Source organism: Enhydra lutris, unplaced genomic scaffold (assembly GCF_002288905.1).
Source record: "Enhydra lutris kenyoni isolate GAN:26980312 unplaced genomic scaffold, ASM228890v2 scaffoldscaffold21, whole genome shotgun sequence".
NCBI classification, from domain to species: Eukaryota; Metazoa; Chordata; class Mammalia; order Carnivora; family Mustelidae; genus Enhydra; species Enhydra lutris.
In genome coordinates this window covers 57,795,470-57,821,187 of record NW_019154105.1, presented here as the reverse complement: position 1 = coordinate 57,821,187, position 25,718 = coordinate 57,795,470, and the positions used below count along the sequence as shown (strand labels likewise).

Sequence of the window (25,718 nt, the reverse complement as noted above, 5' to 3'; positions counted from 1 at the left end):
AAAGTGAGTCAGTAGGGACAGAGCTGGAGGAAGCGAGTCGCGGCGATGACAGCCAGGGGGCTCACGCATTCGCTGCTGTTGCTGCTGGTGGTGGTCGCGGGTGCTGCAGGCGCCCGCTGGCGCGGGGAGGGAACCACACGGCACCTCCAGAGCATTATCCTGGGCCGGTGCGCGGAGTATGACGCCCTGGTGAATCCGGACCCGCGGTGAGCAGGACCCCGGAAGCCGGGAAGTGTAGAGGGGAGGAGGCTGTTCGCAGGGGCAGATGGAGTCTAAAGGGTAGGGGTCTCTCCACGCGAGAGGTGTCCGCGGGGTGGGGCGGGGGGAGGTGGGATTCTAACGGTCCGGGGAGCCAAGAGCAGAGCGTGGTACGTCTAGGGATAAGGAGAGAAAGAAAGAGAAAGAGAGAGAGAATGAGAATGTGTGTGTGTGCGTATGCTTAGCCAGAAGGGTCAGACCCGGGATGGCGGACCTGGAAATTGAATACAGAGACCTGGGGAATTAGAGTTTCAGATTCTCTGAAACCTACAGGACTTTATGAGTTTGAGTCACTCTTGCCAGCACAGTGCTTCTTATTTCTTTCTTCTAACTTTTTTTTCTTCAAAGATTCTATGCATTCATTTTACAGGGATCACAAGTAGGCAGAGAGGCAGGCAGAGAGAGAGGAGGAAGCAGGCCCCCCGCTGAGCAGACAGCCTGATGCGGACGCTGGGATCATGACCTGAGCCTAAGGCAGAGGCTTTAACCCACTGAGCCACCCAGGCACCCCCGTTCTTCTAACCTTTGTTCCTTCTTTGGACCTACTTTCTCGGTTTTCATAATTTTTTTTCTTGTGCCAGTTTTTTTTTCTGTTTCATTTCAGACAAATAAAAAGAGCAGAGAATAATAAAAGGAACCATATTACCCAGTCCCCACACAAGAAGCTGTTACAAATGCCTTGGGTAATGTTTTTGGAAAGCTAGGATGGACTTGAAGAGTGTGGCTGTCACCAGAGGGCGTCCTGTCTGCCTTAGTGTTACTGAAAGCAAAGGGTGAGGGCGGGAGGTGTGTCCGCCAATAGATCAGTCCAAATCGTCTGGCTTGAGTGAACAGTTTCTGTTACTTAGAGCAAGTAAGGAGAGAGGGAGGTAGTTCTCAAAGCACTGTCTCTAACACAAACTTCGGGGCTATTTTAGGCTGCCAGCCAGCAACATCTGGGTGAGTTACTCCCTACAAAGAGGAAGCTGGTCAGAAGAACTTAGTAAAACTTTTGTAATCTTTTGAGCAAGGCATTGAAGGGGTTTGCATACAAAGGTGGGGCTCCGTAATTTCCCAAGAACATCTGCCGCATTCTTAAGTGACTTGGGGGTTTCCCAGAAACGGGGCAGTTTACAGGATTTGCGAATCTGACAAATGAACATGCTGGAGGAACAAAACAGTGTATTCCGGGGCGCCTGGGTGGCTCAGTGGGTTAAAGCCTCTGCCTTTGGCTCAGGTCATGCTCCCAGAGTCCTGGGATCGAGCCCCGCGTCAGGCGGAGCAGAGAGCCTGACGCGGGGCTCGATGTCAGGCTCTCTGCTCCGCCGGGAGCCTGTTTCCTCCCCTCTCTCTCTCTCTGCCTGCCTCTCTGCCTACTTGTGATCTCTCTCTATGTGTCAAGTAAAATCTTAAAAAAAAAAAAAAAAACAGTGTATTCCTTTTAACTTCTCACTGTGGTCCCTGGTAACCTTAGCGCTAACTAACTCACTGGTCCACTGGCCTGACCAATGTGCACCCCCCCCCCCCCCCGCCCCAGTGGACCTTTGAAGAGGAAAATTACCCAGAGTAGGCCCAGGCCAGGGGGTCCCAGAAGATGGAAAGTTACTGACAACAAGTTAGAGAAAACCAGAAGCCCTACTGGGAGCAAGAGATAACCAGCTGCTTCTGCTCCTGTAAAGGAGCTTCCTGCCACAGGCTCCCTGTAACTACTATTCCCACCTAAAGCAGCTCCCACTCCCCCAGTTTAAACCCGCCTACCAGCAGTCAGCATAGCCCTTGGACCCTGACTGCCTGCAGCCCCCTATAAAAGCCCTATAACCCACTGCCTGGGGCCCAGAACTTGGAGCACGAGCTCAGCTGGGTCCGCGGGCGTAAAATAAATCCGAGTTCTCCGACTTCTCCCAGGGTCACTTGGTCTCTCGCAGGTCTGATGATTTTTCTGCAACACCTTAAGTCTCAATGGAGAGGCCCCTGGAGTCGGGAATGGTTTGTTGGAATTGTCATCCTCCAGCAAAGCGCCTTTTGTGTTCATCTCCAAGAGACCCTGCCAAGACTGTGTTCCTTAGCTCTGGAAAATGTGTGCCACAGTGTCTGAGAGCCATTTCCACCATTGGATTCCCAACTCCATCACCTACGTTTTTCTTCTCTTCTGACTGGGCATTAATGCACGAGACAGGACAGTTTGTTGTCTTTTTTCTGCCCAGTTCTGCAGAGTTAATAAATGGCAAAACTGCTCGGAAAGCTGTTGGAGTACTTAGAAATGGCAATACTTCATGACACCTCATGATGTGTTGTTTTTTTTTTTCTTTTTTCTTTTTTTAATGTGTTGTGCTGCACAGGGGCAGGAACTGCACAGCTATCTGGGAAGCCTTCAAAGTGGTGCTGGTTAAGGATCCCTGTTCCGTCCTTCCCTCAGACTACGACCGTTTTATTGACCTCTCCAGACACTCCATTCCCAGAGACAAGGTAAAACATTCCTCTCCGTCCCTATAGAGGTAGATGGTGTCAGGTGTCTGTGACCCTGCAGGCCCCTCTTTTAAATTTAATTAATTTAAAAAGTCAAGTAGCAAACTCACCTGAATTTTCTGGTGGGAAGGCATCTTTGTCTTCAGTGGCAATCCTGGGGTCTCTTTCCTGTCTGGGCGGAAGGAACTTTCCTAAGGCAAGGGTTTCTGCGGGGAATCACTACAGAAGGACCTTGCCACACCTTTCCCCTGGGGCTCTGCCCCTAGCCAATTCTGAATAACTTGTGTCCTAACTGGCCCCAAAGGCCTGAACTTCCAAGTGGCTCAGAGGACCCTTATCCTCAGTACTTTCCCTGAAGACCAATCTCTCCTTATTTTAAGGGACCTTAAGATTCTAGCTATTCAGTAGCAGTTTCTTTAAGAAAACCATGTCTGTATGCGGAGTTCTAATAAAATGAAAATAAATGAGAAAATCAACATAAAATGCTCACTTAGAACAATACCTGAGTTTAAAAAAAGTCAGATAGCTTTGTTTCTCGACGACATAATTTTCATTTTCATTGTAAAATCAGGTAGCATTGATGTTTACCAATGAAAAAAATCTTAACATTATTTTTTTTAAATTTGCAAATGGAGATGGAAGGTTCAGAGACAATAGATTGAAAAAGAATAATTTTAAAGAATATGTTGCATTTTGAGGGGCGCCTGGGTGGCTCAGTGGGTTGAGCCTCTGCCTTTAGCTCAGGTCATGATCTCAGGGTCCTGGGATCGAGCCCCACATCGGGCTCTCTGCTCAGCGGGGAGCCTGCTTCTCCCTCTCTCTCTGCCTGCCTCTCTGCCTACTTGTGATCTCTGTCTGTCAAATAAATAAATAAAATCTTTAACAACAACAAAAAAGAATATGTTACATTTGAACCTTGCTGCCTCCCTGCTGGTAAAAAGAGGAACCCTAAATGTTCTCTTTCTTAGATTTTGGTGCTAGTTGATGAACTCAGTAAATAGTTATCGAGCTCCTTCCATGTGTTGGACCTTGTGCTAAGGCTGGAGGACACCTGCAGTGGGGAACAAAACAGCCCCTGCCCTCTGGGAAGATTCCAGTCTAGGGATAGTCCAGTTGGACTGCTGAGGGTCTGATGAGATCATGAGAGGGCTATTGTTATTTCTGTTAGTGTTATCTGAAAACACTGAGCATTATAGTGGAGATCATAAAATACAATATAAAAGTAACATATTTCTGAGGCACTATACACTCTGTGTGACATAGCCTCCTGAACACAGCTGTGGAAGAAGAGAAAGTGCTCATGCTCTCCATTTTCCAGAGGTGGAAACTGAGGCAGAGGGCTCTGACATGCCTTGCTCAAGATCAGACAGACAGACAAGATCTTTTTAAATCAAGAGGTTAAAGATACATATATATACTACAGGGAAAGTGCTTTTTTAATGTGTGCAGGATACCCTTGAAATGATAGAGGAGAGATCATAGCACTCTCTGAATGGGCAAACAAAGACAAAGAAAAATAAAGTTTGCTTGTTGTCAGGGAAGTCAAGAGTTGAATAAGAAATGAACTGCCTGGGGATGCCCGGGTGGCTCAGTTGGTTAAGCCTCTGCCTTCCACTCAGGTCATGATTCTGATGCAGTCCCGCATCAGGCTCCTTGCTTAGCAGGGAACCTACTTCTCTCTCTGCCTCTGCCTGCCACTCTACCTGCTTGTGCTCTCTCTCTGACAAATAAATAAAATCTTTAAAAAAAGAAAGAAAGAAATGGACTGCCTGGCTGAAAAAAATCTGCTTTGATTTCATTTTCATGTTAATTTTGTGTTTGTTTTTCCTTAGTCCCTGTTCTGGGAAAACAACCACCTCCTGGTCACTAGCTACTCAGAGAATGGCCTTCGCTTTTTGCCTTTGTGCAGTGTTCTATACGGGAGGATTGGAGATTTTCTGAGCTGGTGTCGACAGGAAAATGCCTCCGGTAAGACTCCTGGACAAATCACAAGGAGAGTAAGAGCTCCTGGTTAAGTTGACACTGTGCATTTGCCATTTGTGCTAAATGCTTTCCTATGCATTTGTCTCATTTGATTCCCCCTGAATCATCTGATGTAGGTGGTCATAATAATAATTAATAATAACAATAGTAGAGAGAAAACACTTATCTTTTGCTGGCTACTCTGTAAGCATATATTGACATTTACTAACTAATTCAATCTCTGCAGCGGCCCCAGCAGCAGATATTTCCTCTCCTAATCCCTGTTGTAATAAATAAGGAAACTGAGGCACAGCAAGGTTAAGAAAGTTGCTGAGGAGTGAATCGCTAGAAAGCAGCAGGGTCAGACTGTCTGATTCCAGGGCACATGCTTCCTGCCCTGACCTGCCCAACCTCAGGATTCTCATTTTCCAGAAGGGGAAACTGAGGTTTGAGAAAGTTAAGTCACTCGAAGGAGTCGGGCCAGGAGTTAATCCTCTTCTGATGGTTTCTGAAGCTTGTGCACTTAAATGCCACTCCAGGTACCAGAGATGTTTTAAGATTAAAATCACAGTGAAAGTCACAAGGGCTGGCCTAGTGTTGAGGAAAAACTCTCCTTATGCATCGAGATCCTTCTGAGACCTGGAGATAGAGCAGTCCCCCTCCTCAGTGGGCTTACAGCTTTGTGAGGGTCATTTCCTTTGTGCTGTGCTCTGATGCAGGAAAGGCCAGGTCCTAAGCAGTAGCGGAGACACCCACCTAGACCAATCTGGGAAGCTTCCCACCAGCTGTTGGTTCTCAATGAGTCTTGAAGGGTGAGCAGGAAAGAAGGTGGGAGGAGGTATTCCCTTCATGAAAATTGGTGATTCTTCCTGCCTAGGGACTGGAATCACTTTAAAAGTTAGCCTAAGTTCATTTCTCTGTATTCTCCTCCATTCATTCATTTATCCAACTATGAGTCATAGAGTACCTATTCTCTGCCTCTACGCACTGTAAACACAGCAGAGAATAAAACAGGAAAATAATACCCCATCCTTACATTATAGATGGGGAGGTAAGACAAGACACAGGCAAGTCAAATAGTGTGCCATAAGATTACATGGGCTACAGAGAGAAACAAAACAGGAAAGAGAGTAGAAAGAGAGTAGAAAGTAGAAAGGGGAAGGTAGAGGGAGGACAGTGTTGCAGGTTTACATTCATGTCCAGAGAAAGCCTTGCTGTGAAGCTATTTGAGCAAAGATCTGAGGGAGTTGAGGAAGAGCATTTCCTGAGAGAGGGAACAGCCAGTGCAAAGAAGTAACGTCTGGTATATTTAAGGAACAGCAAGGACAGCAGTAAGTAATAGGTTGTGAGGGTAGAGGAATAAAGGAGGGCCAAATGGCATGGGGCTTTCACTGGGAGGGAGATAGAAAATTGCAGGGTTCAAGTAATGGATGTGGCCATTCATCCGATACACAGTGACCAGGAAGTCTGATTATCCTGCAGGAGAGATATGTGGAGTGTGAGAAAAAGAATGTGAAGGAAGGGGGAGTATGGTATAATCACAAATATTCGGTTGTTGTCCCCAGTTCCTGGAACACAGCTCCTAAAACCCTGGGAATGTGAGGAGTAATAAGAGTGTCTTGTATGTGATAGTGACATGAGTAGTGGTTGGGGGCCCCTAGATAGCTTCACATAGGGGCTGGTCACCAGAAAGACCAAGGAAAACCAGATTAGAGCCTGTGAGGTTTAACCCCATCCCTGTCCTCCAGGAAGGAAAGATTTTATTTATTTATTTGAGAGAGTGCACAAGCAGGGGGAGTGGCAGAGGGAGAGGGAGAAGCAGGCTCCCCTCTGAGCAGGGAGCCTCATGTGGGGTTCCATCTCAGGACCCTGAGTTCATGACCTGAGCCGAAGGCAGATGCTTAACCCAGGTGCCCCGTCATTAGAATTTTTTTAATGTAATACATTTTAATACTCTATACGTTTAAATGTCATAACATTTCTGTTTTCTGGCTAAGGACTATCACTTTCTTGGTGTATTTTTGCTGCGTTTACTTCCAAGACCAGGGCTAACTATAGAAGGCACTTCACCCAGCAGAGCAAAGGTTTTGTTTTGTTTTGTTTTGTTTTTTAATCACTTCACTGGAACCTCAATAAAGAAATAGCCGAGCTGACATGATGATGCTTGGTGGTCGGCAGTCTCACTCATTAGCCAACTGCTTGAGTCTGTGCCTTCCTCATGTTTGTGTGAAGCAAAATGACACCTGTCTTCCCAACACAGCTTGGGTTCTTTGTGGGTTGGGTAGGCAGAACTGTGAACATCAAACTTGTGAACACAGGCTAAATATAGATTTTGTGGAGTCAGCAAATGTTTTAAATTAATTCTTCTCTGATACAATGTTTGAAATGAAACATGTCTGTCTATTTTCCCCTTAGGACTCGATTACCAGTCCTGCCCTACATCAGAAGACTGTGAAAACAACGCTGTGGATTCTTTCTGGAAAAGGGCCTCTATGCAGGTGAGCTTGGGAAGGCTGACCAGGAGGCTGAGCACATGTGGGACATGCGAACACGGAACAGAGGGGTTCAGAGACAGAACCAGTGGGTCGTGATTTAACGTCTCTGAGGCTGTCTTGCTGTTCACATTCACCACATTCTGATTCACTCCTTCTGCTCCATAAAGGTGTGAGGACTTAAGGAGCCTAAATACCTAGTGCGGCCAACATATTCAGTGAGTGTTCATATAGATGAGGATATTAAATAGTCACTATTATTACTATTGTGATGTGGCTGCTCTTAGTTTTGGAAGCAATAGGATTTTGATTGCTGTGTAAAGCAATCAGGGGTGGCACCTGTTTCATGTGAGACCCTGGGACACCTGAGATCCAGATACGGGGGTCAGAAATGTCCCCAAGGCTTGCTATTCATGATAGAGGAGGTGATAGGAGGTGGTGGGTGACAGGTAAGGAGAAGATAACTGGAGACACAGAAATGGCCCCTTACCGAAGGTCTATTCCTCAGAGAATACTGTCACCAGAGATGATGGCAATCTAGTGAATGTTAGTTATGTTGACTAGGAGGCCAGTGGACTTCAGGGTCCTGCCATCCACCACCACCAACTCCCTCTCAAGGCTGGCCATGTCCCTTTTGTCCCATGCTGGATCTTTGGGTGTCCACAGGGTCCCTTGTTGATCAGAGTGAGATGACTTTGGTTAAATCCTCCTCCATGCTGCAGTGGAGTAGGGTAGAGGGCTGGCTCCAGGCAAAAGCCACTGTTTATTCCTGAGCTCTCCTGCTGCTCCAGTGGGAGCACCCCATTTATGCTCACTACCCATAGGCTCCATTTCTGGTGGAGAATCCACTCCCTGAGTGCTGGGCTGCCAGAGCCCCTCATGGAGGTTACGGGGGCATCATCACCTGAATGTAGGATAATAGCAGCAACTTAGGGGCAGTGTCAACATTCTCGTAAAGGAACTAAGAATCATGCCCACATCGTATGAGCCCTTAGACTGTGCTGGATCATCTATGCACAAGGAGAGGTAGTTTAGTGATGAGGAAAGGGTTTGAACTGTAGCAGAGAAGTATTCAACACATGTTAATAATTATTATTTTGTTTTATTTTTATTTATTTTTTTAAAAGATTTTAAACATTTGTTCATTTTAGAGAGAGAGAGAGAGCATGCATACAAGTGGGGGGAGGGCCAGAGGGAGAGAATCTCAAGCAGACTCTGTACTGAGCACTGGAGCCTGGCACAGAGCTTGATCCCATGACCTTGAGATCATGACCTGAGCTGAAGCCAAGTCGGAGGGTTAACTGACTGAGCTACCCAGGTATCCCAATAATTATTATTTTAAATGATTTAATCTTTACAACAATCCTGTGAGATCAGGGACCCTTATGACCCCTGTTTTACAGATAGGAAAAATGAGGCACAAAGAGATCAAGAAACTTAGGCGGACTTATTTTTTTTGTTTATGTATTTTCTTTCTGTTCAACTTATTAAGTAGACTTATTCCAGAGCTATTAAGTGGAGGAGCCAGGGAACAAATTTTTCAACCACTATATCATATAGCTTCATTATATCTGCATGCATTTTTTATTTATTACATTTTTTTCTTATCAATGTGATAGCTGCTCAGGATAAAAAAGTGACAAATAATAGAGAATACAGATAAGAAAATTAATCACGTATATGCCTACCACTGCCTGAAGGCAGTCCCTTCAGCATCATGGTCATCAGACCTTGGCATTTGTGGATTTGACCATGACCATTAGCACCGACTGCTTGGAAGCACCCTGAGACATGCATGACACGAAGTGTATTGTTGGTTTGCTGCCGCTGGTATTGGGCATCACTAAGTCCAGCTAGGGCTATCTCAGTGCCACTTGCCTTCCCAGCCCCCCACCTCACTCCAATATAAACCTCTTATCAGGGAAATTGAATGTTCTGGTAGTATTCTGAAGTGGAGATTTCTGAACTTCTCTGGACCCCTCTCTTCCTTGGGAAATTTGGGGGGTTGACTAATATTCCCAGACTTTTGCTTATTTATTTTTAGCACAGTAGAGCTCATGCTTCTTCTTCCTAATGTTGCATTTTGCTTTATAAATCCATATTTCCTCTGCGTTTGCAAATCTTTAGCAGTTTTATTAATGGCTGGCTAATATTTCAGACACTTAAGTACTATGAGTTACTTACTTGTTATTCCTTTTTTCTTCACTATTTTAGATGGTTTGCAAACAAGGCTGCAGTACATGCCTTTGTGCACAGTGATTGTGATGGTCCTTAGAACTGCTTGCAAAATATGTCTGCCTCATCTCCTGCAAACGTGGTTTGCATTCCCCTGCCTGTTGATGTTACTTGCTTGTGAATTCTTGTGACTTGCCAATGAGATGTGAGAGGGAGTGACTGTGATTTCTGGGTGGAAGTGTCTCAGAACTGGTCAGTGATTTGCCACTGTCAACTTCTACCTTCTCTGACAATCAATGACTTTGTAGATACGGACTCTTCATCAGCTTGAGGACATAGGGAACAAAACCCCAGTGGACTTGTGATAAAGATGTAGTGTGCGCATTAAATAAATCTTTGTCGTTTTTACTTTGTTTGAGATTTTATTTTATTTTATTTATTTTTTTTTAAAGATTTTATTTATTTATTTGTCAGAGAGAGAGAGAGAGGGAGAGAGAGCAAGCACACGCAGACAGAACGGCAGGCAGAGGCAGAGGGAGAAGCAGGCTCCCCGATGAGCAAGGAGCCCGATGCGGGACTCGATCCCAGGACGCTGGGATCATGACCTGAGCCGAAGGCAGCTGCTTAACCAACTGAGCCACCCAGGCGTCCCTATTTTATTTTTTTGACAGAGAGAGACAAAGAGAGGGCACACAAGCTGGGGGAGTGGAGTGGGAGAGGGAGAAGCAGTCTTCCTGCTGACCAGGGAGCCCGAGGCGGGGCTCGATTCCAGGACCCTGGGATCACGACCTGAGCCAAAGGCAAATGCTTAGCTGACTGGGCCACTCAGGAGCCCCAAATCTTTGTTGTTTAAAGCCACTGTGATTTCGAGGTTGTTTGGCAGCATACTTTAGTCTATTCCAGCTGATACAGTGCTGGAAACTGATTATTTCACATGGTTTTCCAAGAGTAGATTCTGCCATGGAATTACAGAGTCGATGAGTTTTTGACATTTCAAAGCAATTTGCTTTCCAAGAGATGCCAGTTTCATCCCTACCAGCTGTATGAGATATCAAATTTAGTACATCCTTGCTCACATGAGGAATGTCAATTTTAAAAAATTGCTCATTTCATTGCTGAAAAAAAGTAACATGTTAATTTAATCAAAATGCTTGTTTCTTCTTATAGTATGCAAGGGAGAGTTCTGGAGTGATCTCTGTCATGCTGAATGGTTCAGAGCCATCAGGAGCCTATCCTGTTAAAGGGTAAGAACACCAACATCAACAAATACAGCAAAGAATGCCAGGATGTGTGTTTAGTCTTTTCCAATGGAAGCTTGAGAAAATCATCTTAATCAACAGCATAATGCTTGCTTCTGTAAATTCAGGTAAAGCAAAGACAGTTGAATGAACCGGAGGTCAGAGCCGCATCTATACATCTCTGCCATTAATAGCTGATGAATGCATGAATGAAATAAATAACCTAAAAATAAAGGCCAAAAATACTCCCATAGAACACCCTGGAAGCTTTCCAACAAAAGTAATGTGCAAATAACTAACAATGAAATGGGAAAGATATCCTCTTGCTTTAAGACTTTAAGAAATGGGGGCGCCTGGGTGGCTCAGTGGGTTAAAGCCTCTGCCTTTGGCTCAGGTCATGATCTCAGGGTCCTGGGATCGAGCCCCACATCGGGCTCTCTGCTCAGCAGGGAGCCTGCTTCCTCCTCTCTCTCTCTGCCTGCCTCTCTGCCTACTTGTGATCTGTCTGTCAAATAAATAAATAAAAATCTTTAAAAAAAAAAAAGACTTTAAGAAATGTTGGGGTGGGGGTGCCTGGGTGGCTCAGTGGGTTAAGCTTTTGCCTTCCGCTTAGGTCATGATCTCAGAGTCCTGGGATTGAGCCCCTCATCAGGTTCTCTGCTCAGCAGGGGCCTGCATCCCCCCTCCCCCTCTGCCTGCTTGTGATCTCTCTCTCTATATCAAATACATAAATAAAATCTTAAAAAAAAAAAGAAAAAGAAAAAAGAAATGTTGGGGTGCCTGGGTGGCTCAATCAGTTAAGCGTCCAACTCTTGATTTTGGCTCAGGTCACCATCTCAGGGTTGGGAGGTCAAGTCTAGCATCTGTCTGGCTCCACACTCAGCGTAGAATCTGCTTGGGATTCTTTCTCCCCCTCTTTCTTTGCCTCTCCCCCTGCTCACATGCTTGTGTTCTCACTCACTTGCTCTCTTTCTCTCTAAATAAATAAAAATCTTCTTTTTTTTTTTTTAAGATTTTATTTATTTATTTGACAGAGAGAGATCACAAGCAGGCAGAGAGGCAGGCAGAGAGAGAGGAAGAAGCAGGCTCCCTGATGAGCAGAGAGCCCGATGTGGGACTCGATCCCAGGACCCTGGGATCATCACCTGAGCCGAAAGCAGAGGCTTTAACCCACTGAGCCACCCAGGCGCCCCATAAAAATCTTTTTTAAAAATTGTCTTTCTTGGGGTACCTGGGTGGCTCAGTCGGTTAAGCACCTGCCTTTGGCTCAGGTCATGATCTCAGGGTCCTGGGATGGAGCCCCACATTGGGTTCTCTGCTCAGTGGAGAATCTGCTTCTCCCTCTGTGCTCTCCCCCCTGCCCCAAATAAACAAATAAAATCTTACCCAAAAAATTGTCTTTCCTGTTTCTCAGGTTTTTTGCAGATTTTGAAATTCCCTACTTCCAGAAGGATAAAATCACACGAATTGAGATCTGGGTTATGCATGAAATCGGAAAACCAAAAGTGTAAGTCAGCGTGTTACCAATGATGGTAATTGTGCAAACATGCTTCTCTTGAATATGCTATTCTCAAGCCCATTTTACACTCTCATTTTTTGGGGAAATTATAGTGTTTTCTGTTTCTAATGTCATGGGTAAAAAAAGACAAAGTCTTGACTTTTTGGAAATGCCACTAACCAGTCCCGAGCCCAGAGAGGATCTGCCTCCTTTATTCAGTCACTGTTCTCAGCCAGGAAAAGGGTGTTCCTTTCTGAGCTTCCTGGGCAGCACTGGGTAGGAGAGTTCCTTATGCGTTTGTGTGAGTCAAAGCCAGTTTCTTCTCCTGGTTGTTTGAAAGCCACCACCAGGAGTTCTCAGAATTGACCCAAGGACTATGTAATGAAGAGTTTATTCTCAGAGAACAATCATTTCCACAACTGGGTCTCAGATAACTGGGCAAGGAAACTGTTAAGATCCATATTTTCTGGAAAATCACTGGATAGATGCAAGCCTGACCTCATTCTACTCATCAGTGAGGAGAATTGCTGGAAAAAACGGAGGGTAAGAAATGTAAACCCAGATGATTCAGAGACAAGCCAAGGACACGCAGCCTGGTTCAAGTGCAGCCATGTCAAGCCTCAGAGGCCTGCTGGGGCCTTGCTCTTCAGAGCATCGATGAAAAGTATTGCCAACCCCAGTGAGTGTGTACGGGGAGAATCTTAGCAACTTCCCGATTTTAGGCTCCCTGAACCCTCTAAGATTCACTGTATCATGAGAGATTATTTTTTCCTGTCTCTTAAACAAGAGATTAATTTTGCAAATTACTTACTATGTAGTATTACCACGATCTGCATTTCTCTTCCTGGAAGACAAATTATACTTACGTTGCATAAAAAACAGTGTATAGTATTTTTATTTCTATGGGAAGTTCATCTTTGTCTAGAAATTATGCTTGCTTGTTGTTTTAACGTTTCTATCAGAGACAGCTTGCCCTTTGAACCTATCTTTAGTGAGATAAGGAAATTGCAATTCAGCGTTATCTTGGACCAACATTTCTGCTACAGGCGAGATGATAAAAGGGCCCAGAGCTCGTGGTTGTATGTTTGTGCTGGAGATTTGGAGTTATGGGTCATGAGCTAAGGAAATGAGGGTCCTGAACTGCTCAGATTTTAGGGAAAAAAACAAAACAAAATTATAGACAAAGAGCTAAAAACAATATGGCTTGATATAGGAAAGGCGATATTAAGGTTCAAAGCCGATGGCCAAGAAAGAATTCTTCGGTGCAAAACTGTGATTTCATTAAGGCGTGGGGACAGGACTGGTGGGCAGAAAGAGCAGCATCTGGGTCTAGAGGAGTGGCCCATTCTATACCTACAAAGTTGGGAGGGTGACGTCAAGGAGGTTTCAAAAGAATTTTCACATACTAAAGAGAACCTACAAGATACCTGAAGCCTGCCTTTGTCAAGTTAAGGTGGTTTTTCCCCTCCAGCAAAACATTAACATTAAGATAGTTGGGAGTTTCCTGGCAGAAAGTCACGGCCTGTCCTGGGAGTGGCGGTGTAGGGAGAGGTTTGGGCTAGGATTGCCTTTTGTCCTTAGCAAAGTATTAACTTAGAGACATTTGAGCCCCTAGAGGAATGTCATTCTGCCTGTTTCAAGGATCTGTAATGGGCTGTAAGGAAATGCAATAAAGTTTCTTCTGCCTTTGTTTCCCACATCATGGCTGATACCCGATTGTGGTTGGCTTTGTTTTAACTGTTGTTATTTTAAAATATATATATAGTAAAATAACCCACTGACCTCTATATCAAGGTGTCCTGAAACCACCACATCATTGCTTTCTAAAAAGTTCTCAGTAATGAGCTTGTCCAGGAGAAGAACTTCATCCCATTTTTTAGCTAGATTCTAAAACTTGAGGTCACTCAACCCCTTGCCCTCATCATTCCTGTAATGCCTAGAATTCCACTTCTTTTGTGAAAACTTCCTCCAGTCACTCATTTCCACTCTGTATACTCCATCTCTATTAGTGTTACAATGGGGAGGCTGTTTCCCTTTTCATTCTGTGTAAACTGAGGCAGGCCTTGCTGGCAATATGAATGCCATGCCTGCTTGTCACAGCTGGCGCTATTGTATCGGTGCTGTTTGCCCCTGCTGAATTATGGCCACAGGAAAGCAGGACTCCCACTGGATGATGTGTGGGGAAATGAACACTCACACGGTGTTGGGGTGCCCAGCAGAGGGTGCTGTTTGGCACTGCCTGTGGCTGGAAAAGCAACAATAAGCCCAATTAATGTAACCTTATGTATCAACTATACTTCCTTAACAACAATGACAACAAAGTAACAGTGGGTCCCAAATGGAGTTATTTCTCCCCACAGTAGCAAACCAAGTTTCAGCCTCTCCCAGAAATGTGACCTTTCAGAGGTCAGTTTGAAATTTCCTGATCTGTAGTAATTGTAAGGGCTATTTAGCCAGAGCGGCCCCACCTCGGTTGAACAGCCATTTTGTTGTTTATGCAGTAAAACTTAAACTGACCCTGCCCCTCACCCCCGGGGGAACTTACTTAAAAGCAAGTCCGGGAAACCAGTCCCAGGTAACAAGCCCAAATACAAGGGTGGGTCAGGTCAGGCGGAAATAACAGCCTGAATGCAGGAATGAGTCGTGTCAGGTGGAGACATCCAGTCAGTACAGCGTGCATACTGTCTCCCTAGCTACCAAGGAGTGTGGGCCCCGCCAATTCTGACCAAAGTGATAGGCTAGTTCAAATAGCTACTATGGGGTGAATTGTAGTTCAATTGGCCACCTGTGTGTGACCTAGCATGACTGTGCAGCTTTCTCTGTGTGTTACAATCTCATTGGCCATCTGTGTGTGGCCAGGCCCAACCACATGGCCTTTGCTCTATCAAAGTTAGTCTGTGAGGCAGGGAGGGGTCGCCCTCTCTGTAAGGGGCGGCCCCGACCGTTCTATTTGATGGTGGGTTTGATTCTTGATGCTTGGCGCGAAATAAAGCTTTGCTTGACCTTCGCTTTGTCTCGCTCCTTTGACCCTGGACCCATTATTGGGGGATTCAACAATAATGACACTAAATCCTCTCCTCTCCCTTCCCAGCAAAAAGAAGATGACCTGGCCTGAAATAATCCTTTCTTTTCTTTTGCTAGTAACTTCCTTGTCTCACGCTCCTGAGGATACAAAGCCTTCCATGTCCAAGGACTTCTCAGAGCACCTGCCTGTTTACTAGAAGGGATGCTGCTCTATGCCTGAATCACTGAATCGTTGAATAAAGCCAATTAGATTTTCAGATTTACTTGGTTACATTTTTCTGCTTTAAGACCATCAAGAAGCCTTAAATTGCATTCAAAACCTTAGTACCAGAAAACGTACTTCCAGGAATTTATGCTAAGGAAGCAAAGAATTAGGATGTGTTTGAGAATGAAGCTTCAACAAAGTTAGTTTTAGTCATCAAAATATAGGAATTAACCTTGATCGTCAACAAGGAGGACTGGTTTTATGAATCATGTTCTGATTATGTAAGAGAGACCATGCAGGAATTTAAAAATAACAGCAGAGAGGTCTGTGTGTGTGCACACTCATACATCCATACACTCACAGACATGGGCCAAAGCAGAATACGAAATGCACTGGACACCAGAAGGTATTATATATATATTTTTTAAAAGACAGAGATCACAAGTAGGCAGAGAGGCAGGCACAGAGAGAGAGAGGAGGAAGCCGACTCCCTGCCGAGCAGAGAGCCGGATGCGGGGGGCTCCATCCCAGGACTCTGGGATCACGACCTGAGCCGAAGGCAGAGGCTTTAACCCACTGAGCCACCCAGGCACCCTCTATTATATTTTAAAAGTCTCTGGGAATGAATGTATTTCAGACTTTTAGAAGGATATACACCAAAATGTTAGCAGCCTTTAGTCCTAGTGATAAGCGACTGGGATGATTTCTTTTTCTTTGTGTTTGTTTGCATTCTTTTGATAATTTTTGATTTATATGTTCTTGTTTTCATTAAAGCCTAACCTAACACACACTGTATGGTGAACAAGTGGGCAGCACTGTGCTGGCCTGGGGCGTGTCACTGAGGAGTGTTGACGGCTGGGGTGGTGATGTGCTCTGGGGCACAATGCGCATGCGCCAGCGCGGGCCTTCGGGACCCGCACACTTTGGTCCCCAGCGCACCGCCTTCTGGGGGTGCCGCGGGTTTCCCAGAAGCAGCAGTTTTGGAGGTGCTCCTCTGTATTCCCTCAGAGAAGAGAATAACCCGGGAAGGACCTGGTCATAGAAAATTTTAATTCACCCAGAAACAGCTTGCTCCCCCGCCCCCCGCTTTAATTTTATTTATATGTTTTTATATTTTAGGGAATCCTGTGGAGAAGGCACTGTGAAAATCCTGGAGGAGAGACTGAAGAAAATGGGTTTTCAGTACAGCTGTATAAATGATCACCTGTAGGTGGTATATCATAATCAGTGTGCAATCTCAAAGGTGAAGCAGTGAATTTGGAGGACACAGGGTTATTGAATGTGTTCTGCTGGGATCAGCTCTGGGCCTTCTGGGCTGTCACTGGGTGTGAGGTTGCTTTGAAGGATGCTCTTTTCTTTCTACTATAGAACCCTTCCTTTTTTAAAGCACCAGATGTACCTTATTTTTTTAAAGTCTTTATTCAAATTCTAGTTAGTTAACATACAGTGCAAAATTAGTTTGAAGCCAACAATATAGAGATTCCACATTTCAATTACAATACCCAGTGCTCCTCACAAGAAAGCACCAGATTTTCATAAATTTGTCTTAAGAGGCAGTTCTTTGCTAACACAGCTCAATGATGGAGAAAATTGTGCCTAAAAATTCCACATTTAGGACCAGTTTGCTTTGGCTCAGGAACTCCCTCGAGGAGGCTATCTTTGTAAGTCATCAGGCCAAGTGTGGTGACCCAAGCCAGAGCCCAAAGTGTCCTTCCCTGCTCATGGCTGTCTCAGAGACTCAGACTGCTTTCACATGCTGTGGGGTTGTCCCCACCTGTGCTGCCCTTTGGGGCTCTTCCCTTGCAAGTCTGGCTCAGCTGTCCTTATTCCCACTTCTGGTGTTCAGCTGGGATTTTGTCTTGCTCCTGGGAGCACAGAGGAGATAAATGAAAGACTTACCATGGGAGAGTGACCAAGATTAATGCACCAAACTCCAACCCAGATGTAACTAACAGCCACTTGCCCCACAAAATCCAGGGGACACGGTCCTCTGTCCTGTGGCCATCAGGAGTTGATTCTTGCACATTTTGGCCGGGTCTTCTCTTTTCCGAGCCTCTCTTGCCTCCTGGTTGATTTCTGTGAGCACTGCATTGAGCCAGACTCTATAAAACTCAATGACTTTGAGGGGGGTCAGGGGGACAGAAAACAGCAGCAACAAACTATTCTCAGAATACCTGCATAGTATAGACTTTACCGGAGAGTAGGCAAGTCCAGTAAATCGAACGATGCATTTCCTGTTTTTATTCCAGCCACCTGGCCAGGAGAGAACCCCTGTTGGCTTGCCTCCTTAGTGCCCCATGTGCCACGGCTACCCAGCTCCTCTATTTTTTAAAAAAGATTATTTATTTATTTATTTGTCAGAGAGCAAGCGAGCATGCGCACAAGCAGGGGGAGGGAGAAGCTGAGCAAGGAGCCTGATGTGGGACTCTGTCCTAGGACCCTGGGATTATGACCTGAGCCAAAGGCAGATGCATAACTGACTGAGCCACCCAGGCACCCCTAGCCCCTCTCTCACTTCTGCTTCCCTGCCTTCTCGAGACTCTGCATCTTCTCCCTCTAACCGTGCAGCTTCTTTGCTGGACCTGGGCACTAGCCATCACCTGTGTGCCTCAAGTCCAACTTTCTGGCCAAAGACCTCATCGAGAGGATTTTCCAAGCGAGACTGTCCATCCTTACGGAAGTGGTTCCATGCTTGGGCTCTGGCGTGTGCATGCAAGGTTCAAGTTCAGCTCCACCACTGCTACTGTGTGTACTTGGGCAAATTACTCTGATCAGCTTTCTCAGCTGTAAACTGGAGATGGTAATACCTGCTCCATTTGGTTGTTGAGAGGATTCAGTGACATGGTCTGTGTAAAATCCAATCAGATTTCTTTATACAAAGTAAGTGCTCAGTAAATGCTAGCTAATATTGTTTAAAAGAAACAGTTTGTGTGGGGGCACCTGGGTGGCTTAGTTGGTTAAATGGCTGTCTTCAGCTGGGGTCATACTGGGATCCAGCCCTGCATCCATCTTCTTGCTCGAAGGAGAGCCTGCTTCTCCCTCTGCCTGCTGCTCCCCCTGCTTCTGCTCTCTTTCTCAAATAAATACAATCTTAAAAAAAAAAAAGTATGTGTGTTCTTTAAGGTCAGAGACTTTGTATCCCCAGTGCTTTGCCTGCATACCATAAATGTTTGATGAGTGAAGGTCACTTAAATAATCCCTTAAATATTCTTTCTTTTCATACCATAGACCAGTGAAGCTCTTAAAGTGTGTGGACCACAGCACCCATCCTGATTGTGTCTTGAATTCGTAAGTAGATGTCTGACCCAACCTCCTTGCTTCTCCAAGATAACCAGGACTTAACCATTGACACACTGATGAACTACAATATAATTTAACACCCATCCCTAAAATGACCTGGCTGCCGAGTAAGGTTTGTGTTCCTGCGCTTCTCCATCTCTCTGAGCTGCTAGGTAGGTGTGGGTTTGGAGAACATATGCCCAGGCGAGGTGACATCCGGCCATGTGGGCAGAGGAGATCCTGCCGTGCTGCAGCGGTTGGCACATGGTGGGTGCTTCCTGATGGCCGCAGGATCCATTCTTCATCTATAAAGGCAAGAGTATTAATCAGGGCCTCATGCCAGACACTGTGCTGTGTGCGATACATAGAATATTTTGTTAATTTTTATAACTAGTCCATTAGACAGAGACAGACACAGAAAGAGAGAGAAGGAAAGAATATGCAGTCACCTACTGGAACCACCAGCCTGGTCGTTGTCCACCTGGATTACTGAGTAGACCGGAATGAATCTCCTTGCTTCCACTTTGTCCCATCCCTCATGACTTCTTTGCAACCCAGCTGCTAGAGTTAGCCTTTTATTTTAACTGTTCATTAGGGAAAGTTCCAAACATACTCTTGGACTGTAGTTCTTCAACCTCTTAGTCATGTGACTTGTCTGCTCACAACTCTGTGGCTCTGCAGTGGCTCCCACATCCCTCAGAGCCAGAGCCAAACAGCCTGCTCTGGCCCGTTTTTCTCTCCGTCTTCTGTTCTGCTCCCTTCCCCTTTCTGAGCCTCAGCTGCAGTAGCTTCCTGGAACATGCCGGGCGCATTCCTGCCCCTGGGCCTTTGCCTGCACTGTTCATTCTTCTGGCAGTCCTTCCCCTAGCTGTCCATGTGGTTAACTCTCTCAGCTACTGTATTAGCTCCGATTTGGCCTCTGTGAAGTTATGTTGACCTCAGTATTTGAAATTACAGCCTACACCATCGACTGCTCTGTGAAATCCCTCATGCTGTTCTGTTTTTCTTTTTTTTTTTTTTTTAAAGATTTTTAAATTAAATTTATTTATTTGACACAGAGAGAGAGAGATCACAAGTCGGCAGAGAGTGGGTGGAAGCAGGCTCCCTGCTGAGCAGAGAGCCCGATGCGATGCGGGGCTCCATCCCAGGACCCTGAGATCATGACCTGAGCCGAAGGCAGAGAGAGGCTTAACCCACCGAGCCACCCAGGCGCCCCCTACTTTTCTTTTTATACTGTTTCTCATCCTCCAGCTTATTTGCTCATTAAGTTTATTCTTTACTGCCTGTCTCCCACATGTTAGAACATAAGTCCCAGAAGGACAGGGACTTTCACCTGTTCAGTGATGCATGTGTCCCAGGTGGAGAAAGGGCGGAATAAGATTGCTGGGAGGACTTAATAGGATAGGCAGTCCAGTGAACTGAGGACTTCAAAAGGCGGGGAGAGGCAGATATCCATAGTGTTACAGTGTAACTTATGTCTCTGTTTTTACTCCTTGCTGTCTTAAGCCAACTGTCAACTTTATATAGATACAGATCATGCAAAATTTCTTTTTTTTTTTTAAGAATTTTTTTTTTAAGGGCGCCTGGGTGGCTCAGTGGGTTAAGCTGCTGCCTTCGGCTCAGGTCATGATCTCAGGGTCCTGGGATCGAGTCCCACATCGGGCTCTCTGCTCAGCAGGGAGCCTGCTTCCCTCTCTCTCTCTGCCTGCCTCTCTGTCTGCTTGTGATCTCTGTCTGTCAGATAAATAAATAAAATCTTTAAAAAAAAAAGAATTTTTTTTAAGATTTTACTTATTTATTTGCTAGAGAGAGTCACAGTGAGAGAGGGAACACGAGCAGGGGGAGTGGGGGAGGGAGAAACAGGCTTCCGGCTGAGCAGGGAGCCTGATGTGGGGCTTGATCCCAGGACCTTGGGATCATGACCTGAGCCAAAGGCAGACGCTTTATGACTGAGCCACCCAGGTGCCTCCAAAATTTCTTTTTGTGAAACCATGGCATGACCATTGTACATGACCATTCCTGAAGTAGGCAGGTGGTTCCACCCTGGCCTCCCATGCCTCAGTTTACCTCCTCTACTGCAGGAGGTGTAAGGTGAATGAGGGTGGCTCTCCTTACCTGTAATCAGAACTTTCTAGGTGGGGACTTCGGACATGGGCGCATCATCTTGTTTCTTTCCAACCACATTCCTGAAAGGAGGGCAAGTCAGTCCCCATCAGTGATGCTGAAGGGGTTAAGCGATCTCATAAAGTTACTTGGGACTGGCTAGAGCCAGAAACAGAACCCACATTTGTGTGTCAAGTTCTTGTTTCCCCCACAAAAACACACTGCCTCAGAATGTCACTGTGGTTCACACCACAGCAGAGAAGGAAAGGATTTAAAGTACCTGATTTGCTCTTTGGGCATTCTTCCAGCGATTGCTGAAAAGATTTATGTATGACACTTCTTTCCGCATTCCACTGAATGTGAAGAAGAAAACTGTCTTTCACTCTTTGCCAGGTTTTCTTCCACTTTCATTGCCCTGGAAGGAATTTTACCGATGATACCTTCTTTAAACAACTTAGCTAAGAATATTGATGGATGATTTGCAGGACAGATCCCCAAGTGGCAAATGGAGAATGATTTCATCTTTCTAGTAACAATGAGATACAAATTTAATAAGGTACAATTTTCGCCTCAACCTCTTGGACTTGGCTTAGCCAAAAACAGTTAAAAAATATTTTAAAAGTCTTATTCAATGCTTGATGCCATTGTAAGTTTGTAAATTGCTTTGGGAGAACAATTTGACAATATATATCAGGAATTATAAAGATATTCACAATTTTTGGCCTAAGTCAGACCTTAGGTACTTCCAGTACCCTCTTCTAAAGAATGTGGGGGCAACCTTTATGCTCAAAGATGTTCACCAAAGCATTCTTTATAATACTGAATCCAAGGTGTAAGCATTGGGAGCTGGACCTAAATATCCAATGAGAAGTGAATGGTTGTATCAAGGGATTACATTTACTGGATGGAATATAATGTAGATATTATGTGTAGATTGTATCTCCATAAAACTAGGCAGGGGCAACAGTGTTAGGATAATCATACAGCAATTGGAAAAACTCTCATGAACAATTCAAGTGAAAAAACATGTAGAAAACAAACTTGAAGGCTTATAGGCTCTAGTTTGGGCCAAAAATTCAGTACAATTGATAATCTCCTGGATTGGTGAAGATATGAGAAAACATGTAATTATGTTATTGAAATTAGGATTCACTTTGTCAGTCAGGGTCAAGGAGAAACATCAAATCTCTCATCTTGGCCCAAATTCTCTGTCTAAAGTGAGTTATCTCTCCTTCTCCAACACACCCCAGGACACAGAAGTGGGAATTCCAAGTTCAACTTGGTTAGGAATAATGGAGTAAAGGACTTTTAATCTGCAAAAGTTTAGAATGGAACAAACAGCTGTTTGTATAAATCCAACTCACATTATTAATAGTTCTGTGGTAAGTTTAGGAACGACTTGCATTTTCTGGTATTTAATTTATTTGCAACATTTTATAGAATTTAGCATATAAAAATAGCTGTGTGATTCCAAGTGTATATATGTAACCATTAAATAACTGATTTCAGACTTGGGATTTTTAGCTGAAAGTTATAAGAGATTTTACTAAGTTTTTAGCCAAAAATGGAAAGTATAAAAGAATTGAAATTAAACTTAATACTCTTACTAGATTTTCTAGAATCAAGTATTTGAGGAAGTTCTGCTCATTTAAAGTCATTTGAAGGGGCACCCAGCTGGTTCAGTCTGTAGAACATGAGATTCTGGATATCAGGTTCTGGAGTTCAAGCCCCATGTTGGGCACAGAGATTACTTTTTTAAAAAGTTACCAGAGGTCCCTATTCTTTCTCTTTGAGATAAGCTTTAGCCCCAATATGGGACTTGAACTCACAGCCCTAGATATCCAGAATTGCATGCTATACCAACTGGGCCAACCAGGCAGATTCTTAAATAGAAAAATAGGATTCAAAATTAATAGAGAAATCTATGGGGAAATAAGGTTTTTGAATTTATAAGTTTAATAGCTGGAATTAATTTTTTAAACCAATGTAATTGCAAGTAGTGTTTTTTTTCTTTGCATGAAAGCTGCCCTCAAGCACAACCTCACATAGTCAGGAAAAGTTTAAGTTAAAATGTGACATGTAAAGGCACATGAACTCAGTCATGGAAAGCAAAGGAAAACAAAACTGTATGTTTCTATTTGTGCATGCTAATGAACATCAGTGATGAAATAGATCTAAGGACATGAACTCCAGATTGCTACCAGCGGTTACTTTTAGGAAAGGGAATGAGAACTTTAGTAGGGATGGAGACCCTCAGTATAACTGTGTCTTCTTCTGTAATATTATATTTTTCTAAAAGAAAAAACACAGGGATGCCTGTGTGGCTCACTTGGTTAAGTGTCCAACTCTTGATTTCGGCTCAGGTCATGATCTGAGTGTTTTAAGGTGGAGCCCTGTTGCTGGGCTCTGTGCTCAGTAGGGGGTGTGCTGCTCTCCTTCTCCCTCTCCTGCACCTCCCTGCTCTCTCTCTCTAAAATAAATAAATACATCTTTTTAAAATATATATACATATATATTTTAAGATTTTATTTATTTATTTGACAGAGATCACAAGTAGGCAGAGAGGCAGGCAGAGACAGAGAGGAGGAAGCAGGCTCCCTGTTGAGCGGAGAGCCAGATGCTGGGCTCGATCCTAGGATCCTGGGATCACGACCTGAGCCGAAGGCAGAGGTTTTAACCCACTGAGCCACCCAGGTGCCTCTTAAAAATATTTTTTAAAAGGAATAAGCATAACTATACCTTTGTATTTGTTAATTACCTTAGAGCAAAAGAAAAAAGCAATTTTTAGTAAATCCAAGTCTGCAATGTTAACTGAATCAGAAGTGCAATTGTAGAAAATGTCCAGCAGGAGGAGCCCTAGTACAAATGTGTGGACTGCTTAAGATTATTTTATTTTACTTCCTTCCTTTTATTTAAGATTGTATTTATTTAATTAAAAGAGAGAGAAAGAGAGAGAGAACATGGAGGCGGGGAGGAGCAGGAAGAGAAGCAGACTCCCTGCTGAGCCCCAACATGGGGCTCCATTCCAGGACCCTGAGACCATGGCTTGAGCCAAAGGCAGCTGCTTAACGGGCTGAGGCACCCCTCCTTTATTTTGTTTTTATTAAAAAAATTTTGGGGGGTGTAGTTTGGTGTATAACATGTCATTCTACAGGCTGTGCTCACCACAAGTGTAGCTACCATCTGTTACAAGATAAGTCTTGTTACAGTATCATTGACCATATTCCCTATGCTGTGCCTTTTTTTTTTTTTTTCTTTCTTGTGGCTTATTCAGGCTGTAACTGGAATCCTGTATCTTCCACCCCTTGCATTCATTTTTCACATCCTCCCTCCCATCTGGCAACCATCAGTTTGTCTCTGTATTTACAGGTCTGATTCTTCTTCTTGTTTTTTATTCATTTGTTTTTTTCTTTTAGATTTCACATATGAGTGAATCATATGGTATTCGTCTTTCTCAGTCTGACTTATTTCACTTAGGATAATACCTTCTAGGTCCATCTGTGTTGTTGCAAATGATTTAAAAAAAAACAAACTCATCCCTTTTTATGGCTATGTAATATTCCTCTGTGTGTGTGTGTGTGTGTGTGTGTGTGTGTGTGTGTGTACACACCACATCCTCTGTATCCATTTGTCTATGGATGGACATTAGGTTGCTTCTGTATCTTGGCTGTTGTAAATAATGCTGCAATAAACATTAGCAAAAAAGGGGTGATCAGCACTCAAATGGAGTCCAAAACCACGGAATAAATTTCCAAGCCAACATTAGATTGTTTCATGATTTTTTAAAAAATGTATCTTTTAATTTTTTTTAATTCAGTATTTTTGAAAAAATTCAGTAATTTCCATTTAAAAAAATTCAATCAGTAGTCAGATTGTATTTGCTGTGGTTGGAGTCCATTTTTTTGGCCAGGTCCTCTCTTGGTGTCTTAATGGCAAGACGGATTTTTCCACACTAGTTAAACTCCAGTGATACAATGTCCATCAGTAAGGAGGTTGGCTACCTTTATGGTATGTCCATACAGTAAGATTTCATCCATGAGAAAGAATGAAGTAACTAATACATACAATATAGATATATGTCCAAAATCTGATGTTAGGTGAAAAAAGGTGCAAATTCCATTCGTGTTAGATAAAAGGGTACGTGAAGGTCTGTGTAGGTGTCCGCACAAGTAAGCATAAGTCATATTCCTCTGAAGCCAGCTCAAACCGTCAACACTGATTCTCTGTGGAAAGCAAGAATAGGGAATCACTCTGTGGGGCACCTAGGTGGCTCAGTTGGTTAAGCGTCTGCCTTCGGCTCAGGTCATGATCCTAGGTCCTAGGATGGAGCCCCAGTTGGGTTCCCGGCTCAGCCGGGAGTCTGCTTCTCCCTCTTCTCCTCCCCCAACTCATGCTCACTCGTTCTCTTTCTCTCCCCCAAGCCCGGAAAAAATAAATAAAATCTTAAAAAAAAAAAAAAAAAAAAAAAAGAATGGGGAGTGTAAGGCACTTTTACTTCTCAATTTATACGTTCTGTCCTATTTCATTTTTTTCTGCACTGTGCATGTATGTATATTTTTGAAAGTAGGAGCCACACACCAATACTGAAATTTTCTTTATTTTCCTTTTGATTTGCAGGGCGGCAGCATCTAGAGAAATCCCACCTCTCTGGGCAGAACATGGTGCCAGTCATATCGTTCCTTTGCTAGTGGCTCTGGCTTCAGCTGTTCACATGTAACCAGAAACTCTGCTGTTTGGCCCTAACTCTCCCCCAGCCCTGAAGCCTGCCCTTTGCACATTCATTCCTCTTGTTCTGTGCATACCAGGTGATTCCATTGTCTGATGAAGCTTCCTTCTGGGAAAACAATGTCCTGAGAGGGGTTTTCAATGATGCACATGCTCAGGATTTCAGAGACAGGAAATTCTTCTAGTCCTATTGAACGGGTTAAAATTGCTGCATTAGAATTAAAGCAAGTTATTAGCTTCTTACTTCATAATGGTGCAAAGCATTGAGATCCAGACTGGTGCTCTATAAAAAATATTTTTAGGAAATTCTAATA

General features: G+C 44.1%; 1 protein-coding gene across 2 annotated transcripts; it reads left to right on the top strand.

Moving 5' to 3' along the window:
• Nucleotides 1–25,718, top strand: LOC111149117 (bone marrow stromal cell antigen 1). 2 transcript variants are annotated; one of them, XM_022506039.1, is made up of 9 exons: nt 1–206; nt 2,577–2,703; nt 4,536–4,671; nt 7,081–7,163; nt 10,500–10,576; nt 11,985–12,077; nt 16,417–16,503; nt 18,526–18,585; nt 25,297–25,718. In XM_022506039.1, exons 1-9 carry the CDS (start codon nt 46–48, stop codon nt 25,394–25,396), a joined length of 924 nt encoding a protein of 307 aa, XP_022361747.1. In that variant the 5' UTR covers nt 1–45; the 3' UTR covers nt 25,397–25,718. The 2 variants fall into 2 exon arrangements, with proteins under 2 accessions (XP_022361747.1, XP_022361748.1); XM_022506040.1 differs by lacking the exon at nt 1–206 and adding an exon at nt 240–279.

Excerpts from the sequence above, each read along its gene's own strand:
- LOC111149117 (XM_022506039.1), top strand. The coding sequence starts at position 46 with ATGACAGCCAGGGGGCTCACGCATTCGCTGCTGTTGCTGCTGGTGGTG. Across the intron at positions 2,704-4,535 it reads ACTCCATTCCCAGAGACAAG|TCCCTGTTCTGGGAAAACAA; the intron begins GTAAAACATTCC and ends GTTTTTCCTTAG. Across the intron at positions 4,672-7,080 it reads TCGACAGGAAAATGCCTCCG|GACTCGATTACCAGTCCTGC; the intron begins GTAAGACTCCTG and ends TTTTCCCCTTAG.